Source organism: Polyodon spathula, chromosome 3, assembly GCF_017654505.1.
Source record: "Polyodon spathula isolate WHYD16114869_AA chromosome 3, ASM1765450v1, whole genome shotgun sequence".
Taxonomy (NCBI): domain Eukaryota; kingdom Metazoa; phylum Chordata; class Actinopteri; order Acipenseriformes; family Polyodontidae; genus Polyodon; species Polyodon spathula.
The window spans coordinates 87,702,459-87,722,201 of record NC_054536.1 but is presented as its reverse complement, the minus strand read 5'-3'; the positions used below and the strand labels follow the sequence as shown (position 1 = coordinate 87,722,201).

The window sequence follows — 19,743 nt, the reverse complement described above, 5'->3', positions numbered from 1 at the left end:
TTTGGTGGAACGCTTTAATAAGACCCTTAAGAACATGTTGCGCAGATTTATTCGTAGTGATGTGCGTTACTGGGACCAGCTGATTCCTCCCCTTCTCTTTGCGATCAGAGAGGTTCCCCAGGCTTCCACGGGGTTTTCACCATTCGAGCTGCTGTATGGGCGGAGACCCCGGGGCGTGCTCGATCTGGTCAGAGAGATGTGGGAGGAGCAGCAGGACAATTCGACCAATACCGTCCGGTATGTGTTGGACCTGCGCAAACGTCTTGAGTCTGTTGGGAAATGGGCGCATGACAATTTGCAGCAGGCGCAGCACAGACAGGAGACACAATATAACCGAGGAGCCCGGTTGCGCACATTTCAGCCGGGGGATAAGGTACTTCTTTTATTACCCAGTTCTGAGTCGAAACTCTTGGCTAAGTGGCAAGGACCCTTTGAGGTTACACGCCAGGTTGGGAAGGTGGACTATGAGATCTGCCAGCCGGAGCGACGGACAGAGAAACACATTTACCATATCAATCTCTTAAAGCCTTGGTTACAGCCAGAGGCGTTGTTAGTGGCGCATGCAGATGACGTCACGGACCTGGGACCTGATCTTTCTGTGTTGGCAAGAAAAGGATCGGTACAGATTGCTGAGAATCTGACACCAACGCAGAAATGTCAGGCTCGCGGTCTGGTGGCGGAGTTTCCTGACGTGTTCTCTTCAGTCCCGGGGCAGACTCGAGTAGCCCATCATCACATTGATATTGAGCCGGGGGCGCTAGTTCGCCAGAGGCCGTACCGTATACCTGAGCGTAAAAGACAGGTAATAAAAGCGGAAATTGACGAAATGCTGAGACTGGGGGTAATAGAAGAGTCCCAAAGTGACTGGAACAGTCCGATCGTTTTAGTCGATAAGCCAGACGGGTCAACTCGATTTTGCATTGATTTCAGACGAATCAATGAGAAATCGAAATTTGACGCTTATCCGATGCCCCGAGTAGATGAGTTGCTGGAGCGTCTAGGCACGGCTCATTTTATGACGACACTGGATTTAACGAAGGGGTACTGGCAGATACCCCTGACTCCGGAATCTAGAGAGAGGACGGCGTTTTCGACTCCCTTCGGGTTGTACCAATTCAGGACCATGCCCTTTGGGTTGCACGGAGCCCCCGCCACTTTCCAGCGGATGATGGATCGCATCTTGCGGCCCCATCAGCAGTACGCCGCTGCTTACATAGATGACGTGGTTATCCACAGTGAGGATTGGCCGAGTCATCTGTGTAAGGTAGCGGCGGTGCTGCAATCCTTGCGGGAGGCGGGGCTCACTGCTAACCCAAAGAAGTGTGCCATTGGGAAGAGTGAGTCGGAGTATTTGGGGTATCGAGTAGGGGGCGGCCAGATCAGACCGCTAGTTGCTAAGGTGAAAGCCTTGGCTGACTGGCCGGTTCCTACAACCAAAACCCAGGTGCGCTCTTTCTTGGGACTAGCGGGCTATTATAGAAAGTTCATCCCGAGTTTCGCTACGCTCGCTGCTCCCTTGACAGACCTCACCCGGAAGGCTGCCCCAAATACGGTTCAGTGGACGGAGTCGTGCCAGAGGGCCTTTCTCGCCTTGAAGCGGAGGCTGTGTAGTAAGCCAGTACTATGCAGCCCGGATTTTGGTAAGAGGTTCACCCTGCAGACGGATGCGTCAGAGACAGGTCTCGGGGCAGTGTTGTCGCAGGAGGTTCGGGGAAGCGAGCACCCAGTCCTGTATATCAGCAGGAAGCTCCTTCCCCGCGAGAAAAATTATAGCACCATCGAGAAGGAGTGTCTCGCGGTAAAATGGGCAGTCGAGTCACTCCGGTACTACCTCCTGGGGCGACACTTCACCCTGGTTACAGATCATGCCCCCTTAGCATGGCTTCACCGGATGAAAGATAGCAATGCCAGAATCACACGGTGGTACTTGGCCTTGCAGCCCTATGCCTTCAGGGTAGTCCACCGAGCAGGAAAGCTGCATCAAAACGCAGACTTTTTCTCTCGGGAAGGCATGGGGGTGTAAGATTTTCGAATGAACCGGTGGTGTCATTCTGAGGGGAAGGATATGTAACAGGGAGAGATCTGTGCTGACTCTGCTGGCGTGTTCACGGGCTGCAGGAAGAGGGCGGCAGTCGCCCAACAACCGCCTGTGAGTCATGGCAGTGACACGGGGAGGTGGGAAAGTGTGAGTGTGGACTTTTCCCCTCTCTGAATGGCCGAGAGGCGGGTCTTGGGTGATTGTCGGTCCTATAAAATAACGTTCTGTTGTTTCCTCAGGTCTGCCCACTTAGACGCGCTAAGGGTGCGGACACTTTGATTCGGGACCGGGAATCAGCGAGACAGAGAGAGAGAGCGGGGAACCCTTGGGCAGACCCCGGCGTATTGTGAAAGAACAGGCTAGATAGCCGAGAGAGTAGGACGGTGATCCGGGTCGTGCGGGTAGCGGCGACCGGGATAACGCTGCCGAGTGCAGCACCTTTTATTTGTAGTTTTATTACTGTTTTATTTTCCCTTGTTCTTTTCGCCTTCTGTTTTCATTATTATTTCTTTGAGCACCTGCGAGTGCATTTGCAGGTCGTGTACCAGCTGTGGTATTTCCGTGGTGCTGTCTATCATCGTTGATAGGCAGCCCACGGTCAACAGTGCCCTCTACCGGAGAGAAAAATACGAGGAAAAAAAAAAAGAGCCGGCCTAAAATAAAACTGGGCACCTGTGTGGTGTTTCCCAAATACACCTGTCTGTCTCCTTGTCAGTGAATTACCCACACCCCTTCCACAGCCCCATTTTATTTTGTTCCCTGTATATCTATGTCATGTTAAATGGTACAGTACTTCCTCAGGTGGGAAAGCTTTTATGTTTGGCAAGAAGGGTATACAGATAAAGCCGTACCTTTCCATACAAATATCCTCCTGTTTGTTCCATTGTCCAGGATAAAACATTCTTCAGAAAGAAGCAGGCTTTGGTTAAAGGGGTTTTCTTCTGATACTAGTGTCACCTGCATTGTTCCACTTTCATCAGAAACCTAAAATGACGCCAATGGTTGGAACACTTCAAGACAGAAAGAAAGCTTTGACCAATCAAAGTGACCACATGTCAAATGGTTACATTTATGTAGACCCAGCTGTGACAAACTACAGAAAGAGAAAAAAAAAGGCTATGAGTGTTCTTTAGTAACATTTGAGGGACCATGTATTTTTTATTTCTAATTTAAGTCCATAAAACTATGATTCACATTTAATTACTGTTATTTATTTTTGTATCATGCTGTTTGTATTCCAAATGGTAATGGTGTTCTAGTACTGAGACTTGTATAATTTTTTCTTCAGAAATTATGTCATAAAACTTATGCTGAGATGTCACAATTTCACAAGATTTCCCAAGATCAGAAACCAAAAACAAAACAACCCAGGTCTGCAAACAAGATGGCAACCATTTAGAATGAGAGGGAGACAAAGGGGACAAAAATGTTAATTTTAGAGCACCTGGACTCCAAACGATTCAGAATTATTACAAACACTGTACACATGTAAGGGAGGGTTTAAAAATAAAGACAAACTCCATTTAAAAAACTATTGAAATTACATTTGTCTATATCGAATTGCATTACAATGATGAATATACATACCATGTACAGTTTTGCCAGTTTCCTGTTGGAGACATCTGCCACCTCATCATCATTGTCATCCCCTTCTGGGAGCATCGGTTTTTGACCCAAAACCTACCAAACATAAGAACATAAGGACATAAACTGATTTGAAGCCTATTTTTGAGATTTGTTGCACACAGTTGCAATGCTCCATATGGCATATGATTAGAAGAATAACCATTATGAATTTTAACTGAATAATTCTCAGTAAGTCCCAATGGCAAGGGTTAGTCCCTTTTCTAATTATGAACCACCAAACATGTATTATGCTATGTAACCTCTTTAATTCTATCGAATATGGTTGTGATCTGTAAGATATTATTCATGGAATATGATCATTATTACTTGCTTAATGCATTGAATGTTATTTCGAACAAATTTTACAGGAATATCTCAATGGTTAATTACTTACTAATAGAACACATAGGCTGTGGACACACTGAGCACAGTTAACACATTTTGAATTTATTTCAATTGTAAAGATCTTTCTCTGATATACTAGTAACCAAGTTGAAAATGTGTGGCCCAGATTAAGATGTCACAAAACAGGAAATTGGTCAGAGTAGCAATAACACTTTCCATGAGTGAAATGAGTATGAAGCCTTTGTGGTAAGACTTTTCTTGTCTAATATGTTATGTGTCTCGTACACGTTAGCAAACAGTCAAACAAACAACATTATGTATTTTTTAACTTTAAAATGGTCCTGCCATTATGTTAGAAACGGCCAATGGCCAAAATATAAGAAGAGGATATTAGCTGTAGAACATCCTGAAGAAAAGAAAAACCTTGAAAAGCACACTATGCAAATGTTTCCTCAAGTAAATAATGTAACTTTGATCTCGTCTTTACTTATTTATTACTGGCAGGCAGCACACAGTCTTACTAAATGAATGACGAAAAACAATTATGCAAATCCCCCAAGGCATATTCTTTAATGCATAAACCTGTAATCTATGACAAATCAAACCTTTTTTTTATTTATTTATACCCCCACCCCCTTTTTTAAGTTACAGTAATTCTAAAGCATGGTCTAAATGACATAATATAGGTATAATATACTTAATTTCCATATATTGTACTTGGTAAATAAACAAAATACTCTGTGAATGTTCATGGAGTTCTGTGGTTATTTTACTAGTGGCTATTTATTTAGCTTTCCACATTTATCCCCTTGTCAAGTTTACACATGGACGTTACAAAGCTTCAAATAAATCAGAAGTTTACATTACTGTAAAGGTTCCTACAAGTATCTTCATTTTTTTCTTGCCATTTCTGTCACATAGCAGTTATTTTTCAACAGACTGCAAACGCAATACTGAGGGAAATCCCAGTGAATAGAGTGCCTTGTCTCTTAATGCTGAGCTGCATGTTGCTTTCCTCTGTCTTTATTTGAAATATAAGAAATGTCTCTTGTTGCAGTAAAATAGAGTGATTAAGGGAGAGATGGATAAAGCTAGTCAAATGTGCAATTCATACAAATTGCAGGGCAAAACGGTTAAAAAAAAACAGGTATTGAAGGAAACAACTTAACATCTGTAGTGTTGAAGAAGAAGTTATTGATTTTAGATGTGGATGAGGGCCTAATTTATTCCCCATCTCTGATTACCTTGTTCATTTCTTCAGGTTCACTTCCTTCTTCCACAACAATCAGCTGAGCTCTTCCGTTTCTCTCATTGTCTCGAATACCAGCTGCCACCTGAGCGGCCTTCAGGCGTTCAAACTTGTTGCACATTGAGCCACACCACTGATAAACAACCTAGATAAACAAAAGGCCAAATGGAAGTTTTAGGCCCCTTTACAAATTTAATGGGTTTAAAAATAATAACACAGTTGCAATTATAAAACATATTTTTCTGCCAATATATTTCAGTTGAATATTGATTAACCCTTCTTTTAGAAAATGTTGAATCTAATATTGTGTGTGTGTGTTAGGCATCTCTAATTATCCCCCACTGGAAATTAAATAAGTTATTGAGAATATGAGATATTGGGGATATATGGTCTCAGTCATATGGAGAATCAAATCTTATCAAAGTGGAAATAATCACATAATTGCTTATTCTACACTATTCTGTATATACTGTTGACAGTAAATATGACGATATAAATGATAAGATGCATTGGGAATTTGAAAAATATGTAATGACTGACTGATTTCTCATATACAATGTATCATATTTTAAGAGCATTTCCCAAAGCACTGTTGCACAACAGTTTAAAGGTCATATTCATATATATTCTCTATTGCCACATGCTGAATCAAGTTGTTCCTGTTACAAGTAAGCAATCTTTTTTGCTGTTAAAGCAATTGTTGCTAATCATCACTCATAACCCCCTTAGTGTCTCTTCTTACTTGCTATTTTAAAACAAAAAGATACCATTCATTATTTTCATCTGATCAAAGTGTAAGTACAGTGCAGTTTTACAGTGTCCAGGTTTACAGTTTTATTAGGTACCATGAAGAACCATGTACTGCATATATATAAAACCATTGTTGTGTGTTCTATTTCTTATACACTCATATTGTACTTACTTGTTTGATTAGTAATGTTGGCTGCTGTTTTAATAAACAAATTAACAAAGAAACATTATGACAGACATAAGTGTAACTTACATGATCAGCTGTACCTAAAACAGTATGTACCGTATTAGTCAAAGTGTGCAATGAGTAACGAGCTTCACACAAAAAAAAAATAATTAAAACAAACATCAGTGTTTACTGTGAAATACCACAGAGCTATATTAACAGCAAATTAAAAGTCAGTTTGACACCAGATAATGAAACTGACTTGGTTATATTTATATAGCAAGCTTCAGCCATCCCTGGCTAGGCAATATGCCTGTACCACTTACTATCTATACATATAAAAACAGAATTGGGAATTTAACTAAGAAATTAGATGTTTAAACTAAATAAATGCTTGTGCCACAGGTACCTCTTTAACAAAGGCTTTTTTTAAATTCCATAAACCAGCAATATTTTCATTAGAGTTTCCTGGGCCATATTCATAAAGTATTTACCAGTGTGTTAAGTCTGCACCCTTTTTCAGTAAATGTGATAACAAACTTCTAATGATAACTAGCAAGATACAATTAATATGCATTTCGCATTTCCAGTATTAACTTTTTATTCTAGCAATGTTTTGTTTTCTTGTAAAAAAAAAAAAAAAAAAAAAAGTAAATACTTAATGAACATAAACTTAATGAGTAATTTGTTACTGTCTGAGAGAAAGCTTCTTATTTTATTTTACTAGCCCTTACTAACAACATGGAAGACACAGAGCATTCACCCCTGTCATTTTGAAAGAGTTAATATTCCTAAGAAATTCAGAGAACTAGAAGCAAACAGCTAAATTATACAATTCAAGGTCTCTTAAGCACTAACACTGTTTCTCATTTTGTAACATTACCATGGAAACTTCTGCTTTATATTAAATAAATATAAATTAACCTTTAAAATATGGCTTGTACATATGTTTTTGGTTGGTCTTTAGCATTTTATGTATACCTAATTAACTTTTTTTTGGGGGAATCCACTGCTCCAGTAAACTTTGTTCTTTAGTTTAGTTTTTGGAGTGTTCATGTAACCTCTGTTGTGAATTACGTTTTAAAAACAAATCATAACAAGTTTTAACCCATAGATTGTATCCTTGTTTTATAGTTATTTTTATTTTATCCTGTTTATGGTAGAAATTATAAACAAGTTTGATCAAACAAACAAAAAATAATAATTAAAAGGCATGCTATGACCATCATATATTCTTGCTTGCTATTCTGATGTATTGGCAAATTGTGCTTGTTTTGTTCATTACCTACCACACAGTAATATGAGGAAGAAGATCTATCATAATGTTTGAATAAAATTTACCAGCTGTGTATAGCTTTCTGCAAGACTAAATAGATTGTGCTTGTGTTTTCCCATATAATGCACACCTCGTGTGTATTACCCTAGAAAAAAACACCACGTTATTAACATGTAGTCTGTAGGCAGATATTCTTTAAAAACTGAAAGAGTGTGTTTCACATTAGTAAAAATTACGATAAATCATTCTACATTATGGATAAACTCCAGACTGCTTCTAATAGTTATAATTATTGAAGTATTTATTAACTTATGTACAGTTTGTTTTCGATTCTTTATCATCTTCTCTTTTTTGAATTAAGAATCCAGATTTTACTTATTGAAAACTTACTGCTCCGAGATCAACGATAAAGCAGTCCCCTTTGTTGAAACTGGACCAGCAGAGGGGGACTTCAGTTGCTCTGACCACTCGCCTTCCTTTGATGTGAAGAAGTCTTTCAGCCGACAAGTCATTGGTAACAACATGCTGAAATCCAGATGCAACACCTCCAGCCTATAAAAGACAAAAATCACTTATTTTGATCCTTAACCATTTTTACCATCAACCCACCTACAGGAATACTACAGTCAGTGTTCAAACTCCTTTTGTAAAAGAAAAAGTTAATAATCCCTTTGATTATTATTGCCCTTTAGATATATAACAATGTATGATATCTTTATATCGTACCTTTGGGATTTGAACTGTTGACCTTCTGGTTACAAGCGCTGGATTTTAACAACGGGACAACAGTGCATACTATCATATGCAGTAAGAAGTATGATTATAGTAATATACTTGCTGAATCTACTGTAATAAACTCTGTTTTCCAGACAAAAACTTAACTGGCTTGACGGTATAGTGGAACTCCTCCAGCGAAGCTACAAATACAACCAACACAATGTCCCTGTCCCTACAGGTAACGCATATTCTAGGAGTGGCTAATTGGGCAGCAGACCTCCTGATGAGGGAGAGTATGCATCCATCGGAAGGGTGGCTCCACCCTCAAGTGGTGGAGCGCATTTGGGAACGCTTCGGGAAGGTGCAGGTCAATCTGTACGCCTCAGTGGAGACGACACACTGGAGATTGTCTCTCCATTGTCATGAGAATGTGACGCACATGAAACAGTTCTTTATTAACTACTGAGATCTGCTGGAAGTAGCCCTGGCAAATAGAAAAACAACATTCTACCGGCACAAGCCTTACACTGTCCCTGCAGAATTCAGAATCAGGTATATTATTATAATAATAATAATAATAATAATAATAATAATAATAATAATAATAATAATTGGAAATGTAGGTGAGTAGGGTAGCCTATTATATTTTTAGTGCCAGTATTTTGAAAATGTACCGTACTAAACATTTTGACTGGATGTTTTTTATATCATTAACCTTAAGTGCCGGACTGTAGCTCCCTTCTTAGACTACTGTCACGTTCACGCACTTTTTAAAATTATCTAGTACAGTGGTCTAGATTGGCAGGCCTGTCAAGGTAGATGGCGAGAGTTTGCAATGCTATCTTTTTGGAAATTCCTGCTGGTGCCAATGAAAAGCTGTTGAGGAGTCACTTGGCAACCAAGGCAACCCCACCCAAGTTTAAATTGAGAAAAGTGCGGGATGCAGGTCATATTACAGTAAACACAGTGTTATGATTATTATTTTTTTGTTAATTCTGAATGTTTTATTGTTTTGCACCATGGATGGTCCAAAAAAGAAATGGAAAACCTATCATTTTTATTCAGAATGGGAAAACGATTTGCTTTTTACAATGTTAAAGGACAAATGTGTGTGTGTCTGATTTGCAACTCAAATGTAACGATATGCAAACGGGGTTACTTGGAAAGACATCCTAATACAGTACATGGGAAGTTCAAACCGGAGTTTCCACAAAATAGTGAGGCCCCTGCAAAAAAGAGTAGCTGAACTGAAATCAGCCTTGCAGTTTTTTAAGCAACCGACTTTCAAGGTTAATCATTTACTTGCAACACACAGGAAGCCGTTCACGGATGGTGCTCTAATTAAGTATCTAATTAATACTAATTAAGCTATTTGTATCACTGCAAAAAGCTTGTTTAAAGATTTTAGAAAATCTGTCATTAAATATGTGTCAACAACTAGATATTGCATGCTGCGAGCACTCCTCTCATTGAATGGACAAGCCCATGGACATAACAGACACGGCTCAGCTTCTAATTTTTGTTAGAATGGTATTTAGTGACAGGCCAACTAACGAAGCTTACCTTAAATGAGAGAGATAGCGGGGAAGATATCTACAGGACATTCAAGACATTTGTTGCAAATCCATTGATGCAAATCCATTGCAAAAGCTAGTTAATTACAACAGATGGGGCTCCGGCGATGGTAGGAGTTAAATCTGGCTTTATTAGTTTCTAGAAAACAGAACTCGAAATTCCTGCATTCATTAACTACCATTGCGTCATTCTGTGGGAAAGTTATAAATTTCAGCCTGTTTAGCAGGTGGTTGTAAAGATCATTAACTCAATTTGAACCACAGCCCTTCAGAACCGTTTGATCAACAGTTTGCTCGAAGAACTTGATTCAGTTTATGTTGAACTGATCTTGCACTCTCATGTAAGGTGGTTAAGTAGAGGTAAAATGTTGCAAAAATATTTTGAAATAAAGCAGTTTCTTGAGTGGAAATAAATGCAAAGAATTATCTTATGGTAAGTGGCTGCTTAATTTGGCATTTCTCACCGCTATAACATCACAATTAAACATATTCAATTAGGAGCCACAGGAGAAAGAAATATAGTTATACAGGTACAGTGAAAGCCTTGAAACTCCAGTTAAGATTGTGGATTTCTAAGATGAAGATACTTTCACTGCAGCATTTTCCTAAAAACTGAACAGTGTTGAAGAATGAATTTGACCGAAGCTTTCAAGAGCTTGTTCATATTGAGCCAGTTATGTTGCTTATATAAAATCCATTTGCTGAAGTGAATATAAGTGACACAGCGCAAACATTTCAGAACTAATTTCACTCATCGCGTGCGCTTCAGGAAGTCCCAGAGACCGTGAGATACCCACTCCAGGGTGGCGGCCCAGTGCGACCACATGACTCACTGGCTCAACCCCCTCCAGAAAACAGGAGTACAGATGGGGGAACAGTTGTGTCATGTGGTCGGCACTGAGACCCAGGCGTGGGTATGGCGCCACAATCCAGACACCCGGAAGCCTCCATCAAGCTGGTGGAGGACTACGAGGACTCCCTGACTTCATCCAGAGCCAGACTACTCACCTCTGTAGTACCACAGAGCAATCAGGGACTGGATTCACACCTCACATCACCACAACCCACTACACCACTCACACCGGGATCCGGACCCCTACCTCCCAGATCACTGACCCCAATGTGCAGCCTCACCTCCCTACCATGGAGGTAAAAGCTGGCCCCCAACTAGGGTAGATTCAATGCTCCTGACCCACTGCCTTATCAGCAACGGGACTGATATGTAACCCAAGTGCCCCCTGCCCCTCCTATCTGTTCCAGATGCCATCACACAGGACATATCACCAGGCTGTGCTTCTCAGCAATAAAGTGCAACATGGCGGCATGTTATTTGACATCGGAAGTAGGTAAGAGATGGGGAAATGGTCGGGAGTGGCCTTGTATTGTTGATGTGATTGTCGGTAATGTGAGTACCCATGCATTAATGGACTCAGGGTGTGAGCAAACCTTAATTTGGACAGCTGTCTTGGGCAGTGTGTCGTGGTAAGGTGGCGATCTTCTGTATCCATGGAGACACGGCGCCATACCCCACACTAAAAAAAACGCATATATATATATATATATATATATATATATATATATATATATATATATATATATATATATATCACCTCGTAGTGGTGGTGGTGGAAAGGCTACCACATCCAGTAATTCTGGGCCGGGACTGGCCACAGTATAAATGATTAATTAAAAATACAGTCCATTTATGAGAGGGCGAGGTTATTGGGCCATCCAAGGCATATGTTACTCCAGCCCCTCTCAATATATCGGACATGTGGGATCAAAGCATGGACCTAGTGTGGGGCCAGAGCAACAACCCCATACTGGTGCAAGCTTGGGGACAGGTCCAGTCTGTTGAAGGTAAGGATGTTGAAGGCGCTGGGGTGCTAGGATATCTGCACTTTATTATCAAGTGGCAATTGCTGTATAGGATAAACCCTGCCCCGGGCCCAAGGTCATGAGGCTGGCGCATGATATCCCTTTTGCAGGGCATCTCGGAGCTGATATTATGAGAGAACGCATATTGGCTTGATTTTATTGGGTAGGGCTTCATAATGAAGTGTCAAAATATGTAGTCACATGCCCAGACTGCCAGCGAGTAGCGCTGGGCCGAGTGCGCCCCACCCCTTTGGTCCCACTGCCAATCATTTCCACTCCCTTTGAACGCATTGCAATGGACATAGTGGGCTTCTGATTTCGGGTATACACATATATTAGTGGTGGCAGATTATGCATAACAATGTAACCATAACAATGCAATCCGTTCCTTTGTTATGGTTACGAAAGAACCTGTAAAGGAGTGAAGCGAAAAAGAACCATGCATGTTTTGTGCTGTTTTGTTTTGTCATATTAACTAATATTTGTTTGTCATTATTAGATGGCTAAACTATCAAGGAGCTGCCGCTACAAAGCTAGTATTAAACCCGGACTGCACTGCACCATTGTTCACTATAAACTTGTATTGCACCACCTGCACAAAGAGCACTCACAACTGGATTAAGTGATCATGTCTGTATTTGTTTTATTTCGGGACTGAACCCTGTGGTTTAATTGAGCGATACACATTAGTGTGTAGAGCCAGTTATTATTATTTATCAGCCAATAAAGAGCTGTTTAACCATGAACTATGTTTCAATCATTCCTGAGCACTGCATCACCTCTGCACCTGTGCACTGCAAACCACTTTGCCACATAGCTGTTTTAAACGGTATAAACTTTTTACTTGTTCATGTATGTATAAATGATTAAGGTTGAAAGTCTCAATTTTTGAGAACTAATGGAAATTGTACAATTTAGAGATGTCGGTAAATTGCTGAATGACTTGATTATAATGAATTATCTAATTGAATTGGTATATGTATGTATGTAACTACAGCTGTAATTGAAGTCATTGTGAACCTAATTAAGACCTGCTGTGTTGAAACGCATAGTTCTACCATTCTTTTGTTTTTTTGCTCATTTTATTAAAAACATGTTTTAACTAATAAAATGAAGAAAATCTTTTTTAAAAGACTACAGTAAATCCTGTCCTATTTTTGATTGTGGGACCAGTTGGTCTCTGGGACTTCAATCTACAAACTAAGATCGGTGTACCTATTTGAGAAGTGAACGTAATCCCAAACAGACTTTCTTTTGTTTTAATATGCAATCACCTACATAATTATAATTTAAATATGTTAATAATTCAAATGTACACATTGTACTGTTATGCCAACACAAAAACAGACTGTCTCGGGTAAAGTCGATAATGGTATTGAAATGTGTTTTCTTAAATTATACATTAAATAATAATGACAAAAAATGAAAACATATGTGGAAACTTTATATGCATAAAGAATGTCAAATGGCCATACTCTTCTACAGTTCCATATTTATAGGTTACAAAATAATACTTTTTTTTTTTTTTTTTTTTACTTGTATAGTAGAGAATCACAATTTCATAGTCTGAACTGTTTAAAAAAAATAATACACCTAATTTTAAGAAAGTAATTTAGTGGGTATTTTCCCCTTTTTATAATACACTGGAAAATTGTGCTTTTTAATTTTACTTTTTGAATGGTGGTTTTATTTGCAGACTATTTCAAAAAGAATTGAGAACCGTTAGTTGCAGTTTTTTATTACAGAAAACAAATAGCTTGAAATGTATTGAAAGAAAGACAGGTGCTTTATATTTTGTATTTTGGTGTTGTTTCTAAGCACATTAGTATTTAAATGTATAAATAAAGCATAAGGAGGATAAATAAGCTTGAAGACCGATTTGGAGACCAGGTTGGTCCAGGAGGTCCCCAGTTCAAATCTCAACTCAGCTGACTGACCCTGAGCAAGTCACTTAACCTTGTGCTCCGTCCTTTGGGTGAGACGTTGTTGTAAGTGATTCTACAGCTGGTGCATAGCTCACACACCCTAGTCTCATATCTTTTAAAGCACCTTGTAATGAAAGTTGGTGATTTCCTCAGTGTCACAATAGGTCTTCATTCTTGCTAGAACCTTGCTCTTTTTATAACACTCTATAGCTTCCTTGTGTTGCAGACCATATGCCACAGAGAATAAAAGACTTAACACAAGTTATATGTATTTGTATTCACTTGCAAAACTAGTTACAAAATAACTGCTACTATTGTGATAATCTGCGTATTGTGAAATAGTGGGCTCACAACTATTTGTATCATGGAAATTTGCTATCGTTTCATCTCTACTTTAAGTTTTTGTCAATACCAGAAGTAGATATTGCTACTAAAAAGTTGGAGGCCACTGCACTAGTAGAATCAGAACAGACAAACAAGTGGACAAATCAATTGCATAAATTCCTATAATGCATTGTTCATGTACTGGCTTACAGGTTTTCACATACACAGAAAACAGTTAATCAAGAATAATCACACAGACCCGGTGATGCAAAGTGTAATGAATCAGAGTATATATTCACTCCTTCGGTTTATTAATGCTTACATGGATCAAGTGATTGCAGATCTACTTCAAATTCTAGCTCATAGACAGTCCAGGCAGTCTCATGTTTTTTGCAAACTAACAGCATTAATAATACAGTATATAAAGCAATTTGGTTACAATACACACCTTCAGGCAGTATAAGGTATTTACACTAATGCATACAATATAACAACATCTTTAAAGCTAATAATAATCATATCCTATAGTATCATATTTCAATATAGGTGAGATATAAATTCAAGATTATGCTTACCAAACTAGAGGTTCTAGTACAACAACAGCAGTCAGATTCACAGTGAGGTCTTCAAAAAATGGACCAGTCAATTATGTGTTAACAAACTCAACTGATACCTAATTGTAATTTTGCTCCCATATTTGTAGGACTTTTTCTCTCCCTTCATGCATCAGAAGGCATAATTAAACCTAAACTTATTTTTTGTTAGACAGCCTTTATTGCTAAATTTAAAAATATACTTTCTGGTACTAGGCTACTCCTTAAAACTAATAATATGCAGTACCAGGCTTTCTCCCACCTTTCCAAGATAAGAATATATTTATCTAAAACTATATATTGTACCTCTCACTTATTAAGATAAAAAATAGAAAAGCTATAGACCCTTGAATTAGAACACCTGGTCTGCCAGGTTGTTAAAACATATACTTCTGCTACCATGAGAATCCTAGTACTCCCACAAGATAAGAATAAAAAGCGAGAGCCTCTCCTGTTCTAAGTTGCAGCTGCTGATAAGCAACTCATCCGCACTGCAAGAGGCCCCATCAAGGTTATTGAATTAGGTCAGTGTTTTATAGTTTCACGGAGTCTCTCATTTAGGCTAACACAGATGTCTGCAATAATATTTCTGCTTGTAGCTTTTTAACATTTTCTAAACCAATACTGCGTTTTACAATAATATTATTGCTCTTAATGGTTCTAATGGTCTTTTGAACATAGTATCCAGTTCACGTCCAGGATATTGGAGTGCTCCCAGCAGGATTGAAAATCCTTTTCTGGTTCTGTTCTTAAAGGTTGCTTAAAAGCCACCATAGGGTATGGTATCCAGTGCTGGGCATCACAAGTGTGTGTAACAGACTAAAATACCTGATACCTGCAGGATACCTGAACTCTGGAAGCAGGTTTCCCATCTTTGCATTCTAACTTTCGCAAATGACCCCATCTCACCTGGGAAAAGGATAATCCTTGTGGATCATCAGGACCACACTCAAACATTATCCTACAGTGCTTTACCATATGGGTACATGCAGTACACGGTATTGGTTCTGCTAGAGACAACCCAGTTCTGCATCTTAGACATCCGCATATTAGTCTGGACACATGTCGGTCTGTCCCCCTTTTCAGAGAAAGTTTCCCACAGAGAGTAATGGTTCTGGACTATTTCGTTTATGCATTTCAATTTGATCACAGAGGGCTGTTTTTTTAGGTATCTGAGTTGGGCAGAATTCACTATTTTTCATATCAGAGGGTTTCCAAGCCTCATTATTGTTTCCATCATCTGTGGGGAAACCCCTAGAAATTAAGTTGGTGCAATCGAAGGACCAGTTTCTTTGGCTACATAGGCCTTCCATTCAAAAGGAACTAATACCTTAAACAGGAGAGAAGGGGTTTGAGGGTCACTTGTGACACTATCATAAGGGTCAGAATTGCTGAATTTATAGTTCTGTAAAACTTGCATATATTATATATGTACATGTATAATAGGTTTATAATAAATATATATGCAGTCAAACAATGTTTAGCAAATAATACATGGATACTACACATAGTATAGTACTCACTATAACACTGTGTGCAGTATCCATGTATTATAACACTGTAACAATATGTTTCAAAGAAAACTGCATGGAAACCCTAATGACCCGAAAAGGTTCTACCAAAATAGAGTGAGTAAATTTTTTTTTTTTTTTTTTTTTCATGAAAACCCTGCCTTTATCACAATTATTTAAATTTAAAAATAAACTTTTATCTAAAATGTGTGGGTCCTTCCAACTAGTACTGTGAGTTACAGTATTCAAACTTGCAAATGTGATTGCGGGAGAAGTGGTGTGAAGTATACAGTAGCTGAATAATTTTGCACCCAAAGTTTGACTACAAATATAGTCTTAAACCAAGAAAGGTAAGGCTAGTGTACAAACTTAAAGAACAAACTTATATTTATATATTTTGTTGAAATATTGTTATAATATAAAGGACTGTATATTTACCACTAATGTATGTCAAATGAGATCATGTCTAAACAACAAATAAATCTTGAAAAACGTCATACATAAAGCATGGTCAACACATCTTCATGTTTTTTTTTTTATATTGATGTAATAGTATTATCTATAGAAATCTCATGAACATGGCAAGACATATAGTTAAAAATAGTACCTTATATTTAATTCCTCCTTTGAAATAGCCAGTAAATGCAGTAGACTCATATCCCTGCAGTTCTCTGTATTGCACGGGTTTCCCCCCCAAATAGTCATCCATCTGCACAGTGAAGATAGCTGCCGCGGTGCTTTCATCCTGGCTGCATTCTTTGCCTGATGAAATGAAAAGGCAAATACAGTTCACATGTGTGAATACAATCAAATTATAAAAGGGGATCTGTGTGGTCCAGTGGTTAAAGAAACTGGCTTCTAACCAGGAGGTACCCGGTTCAGCTTAGTCACCGACTCATTATGTGACCCCAAGTAAGTCACTTGATCGCCTTGTGCTCCATCTTTCTTGTAAATCATTCCACAGCTGAGTTCACACACCTTAGTCTTATATCTTATAAAACACTTTGTAATGGTGGTCCACTATGAAAGGCACTGTATTATTATTATAAGAAAGATGTAATATTTACAAAAGGAGACTGTGACAGAGAAAGAATGAATCTTGGTTATAAATCTCCCTTCCAACCTGTGAGGGCACTGTGTAAAGGGAACAGAGTGCTTCAAGCTGGATGGTCTGACAATTAATTCCAGGGAAAGGTGGAAGAATGAAACACTGTGTTAATATGAAAAATAAGTTCATACTGTTGGCCCACAACACACTTGAAAATGCTTTAAACTGTTTAAAGAGCAACAATGAAATCAATACAAAAGCTGGCTTGCAAAATCAAAGCAAAAGTGACTAATTTGTTTTTATAAAGTGTACTTTGATAAGTAAGAACACTGGAAAAGGAGCAAAATCCGAATACTAATTGCTAGACTTAAATGTACAAAATACTATTAAAAAACACATACAAATACACTAAATAACCCTGTTAATATTAGAAAACAAGTTTGTATTTTACTTACTTTCAGCTCGCTTAAAAAAGCTTCACAACTGGTTTTAAAATGAATAACATCACTAAAAAAAAGCATTATGAGTACCGTTTAAAATAAATTAAATTCAGTTTTCTTATCATTCATCCTGAGCCTCAGGGTCTCTTCATCACTGTTTAACAACAAATTGGTAAGCTCGCTGTACAGCCATGTGTGTATATTGGCTGGAACATTCAGTATGACACCCATTATATTATTATTCATAACCCGGTGCTTATTAGAGACCCAGCGAGTATTGGAGACGCCGATTATTTGATGTTTTACGGTACATAATTCTAACAAACCAACATTCAATAGTGTCCGATTACAACATTGCACGGAACATAAATCTACCATGCAATTGTATTCAAGGATTACAGATAATAGCATATATTTGCCTTATAATATAATATTTAACCTGCAATATAGTAATAATAAAACATAACCAATTTGCTTACACTAGCATAACTGATGTTGGCTGTGGCTTTTCCAAACAACTCTGTTATGTGCTGAGTGACCTCAACCGTAAGGACGCTCAGCTCCTTCACAGAAAACCTTTTTTTTTTTCTTTTCCATGCGCCAACAGGACTTTGCTGCCCTTCCTTTTTTTGGTTTGCGTCTTCATGCACCACAAATGTCCTAACTGCAAGTGCGGCCGCTAAATAGACCAATGCGTCATTATCATAATTGCGGATCATTATTTCTGTGTGTTGAGTAATTTGCATTGTTCTTAAGCTTACAATTATTGGTCTGTAATAGTTATGTAATTAATGCTTTGGGGATGTTTCTTTACCTTAAACCACTGCAGGAACACATCAGGCTGGCCTGAATTCTAAAGTCTGAATTCGGGTTGGAGGAAAAAGAGTATAACAAGACATTTTGGCTTGTATTATATTTGGAGAATTCAGACCAATTTGAGTGCACTTGAATCAACTCGAGTTGGCTGTCCATGGCTGCCTAGTAGAAAACACTAGTGGAGCTTTCCTGGAGTATTCATTTAAAGAGATACTGTACTATAATGAACATTTACTAGTTATCTATGGTAAAGTATATATTATAGTTTTTATTGATGAAATAAATCACACATGCATATTTTAATGACAATACATTATGACCAAAGAAAAACAGAAATAGTACTTCCCATTTCCTCACAATAGAATTTACACTAGACAGTCCAAGCAGAGAATAAGTAACCAAGTATATCTGATTAAAGTCCAAATACAGTACAGTACTCAAGCCTCCTCTTTAAAAACTGCTAAATGTTTTGTGTTTTTTATGGTGACCTTGTTAAATATTCTTCAGAAGAGAGGCTAAATGTAATAATGTCTAAGAATTATTCTGATGTTAAAAAAAAAAAAAACACCATCAAATCCTACCTCTGCCACTAACTGACTGACTCACTGTATGACCCTGTGCAACTGACTTAATCTCCTCGTGCTACATCCTGTGGATGAGATGTTAAATCAGTGTCCTATTGTAAGTGACTCTGCATATAATGCACAGTTCACAGCCTACCTCTGTAAAGTGCTTTGTGACTGCAGTCCACTACGAAAGATACTATATAAAAATAAATATTATTATTATTATTATATTATTATTATTATTATTATTTATTATTTTATTATTATTATTATTATTATTAAGCAACTTCATTGTACACTGCTGTGCAAAAGTCTTTGAGTAAATTGTTGATGCTCATAATGCATCAAAGTAGAAAAATACAACATGTCTAAGACTTTTGCACAGCAGTGTACATCTATAATAGACATCTCTATTCTGAGCCTTTACATATGTGAATCAGTTAATCAAGCAATATTGTCAACAAAAAAAAATATATAAGAAGTGTACATAATACTACATGTAACGTTAAAAATGTGATGTATTGCTCTTGAGAAAGTAAATCAGGTATCAGGGTTATAAATGACACCTGATGTGAACTTTGAGATCATGCAGCACTGGAAATAAACGGCTACATCCTGGTACCTTTGCTGTAGATCACAGTTCTGATTGAGAGATCATTGTGCTAAGATTGAACTACAGCACATGAAGTGATTAGGTACCTGGAAACAGCTGTAACTTTTCATCTTTAGCTTTGTGTTTGAAATATTTGCATGTTCCATTTTGAAGGATACAATACAAACTACAAACTCTCCTAGATAATGAAATACCTTTTTTTCTGATCAAATGGTCTTTTTCTCTGGTTTTAAGCTTGCAACAATAAGAAATACAAATACAAATATTACACAAACTGCAACACTTGTA

The 19,743-nt window shown here is 38.1% G+C and overlaps 1 protein-coding gene across 1 annotated transcript in view; it reads right to left on the bottom strand.

The window, feature by feature from the left end:
• Nucleotides 1–19,743, bottom strand: part of LOC121313578 (adseverin-like) — a 43,299-nt gene that overhangs the window by 21,002 nt on the left and 2,554 nt on the right. The window contains exons 2-6 of the mRNA XM_041246264.1: nt 16,580–16,734; nt 7,841–8,002; nt 5,254–5,403; nt 3,626–3,718; nt 2,890–3,022 (exon numbers count right to left, since the gene is read on the bottom strand). Coding sequence (XP_041102198.1) covers nt 2,890–3,022; nt 3,626–3,718; nt 5,254–5,403; nt 7,841–8,002; nt 16,580–16,734 — 693 coding nt within the window. The remainder of the gene's footprint in view (nt 1–2,889; nt 3,023–3,625; nt 3,719–5,253; nt 5,404–7,840; nt 8,003–16,579; nt 16,735–19,743) is intronic.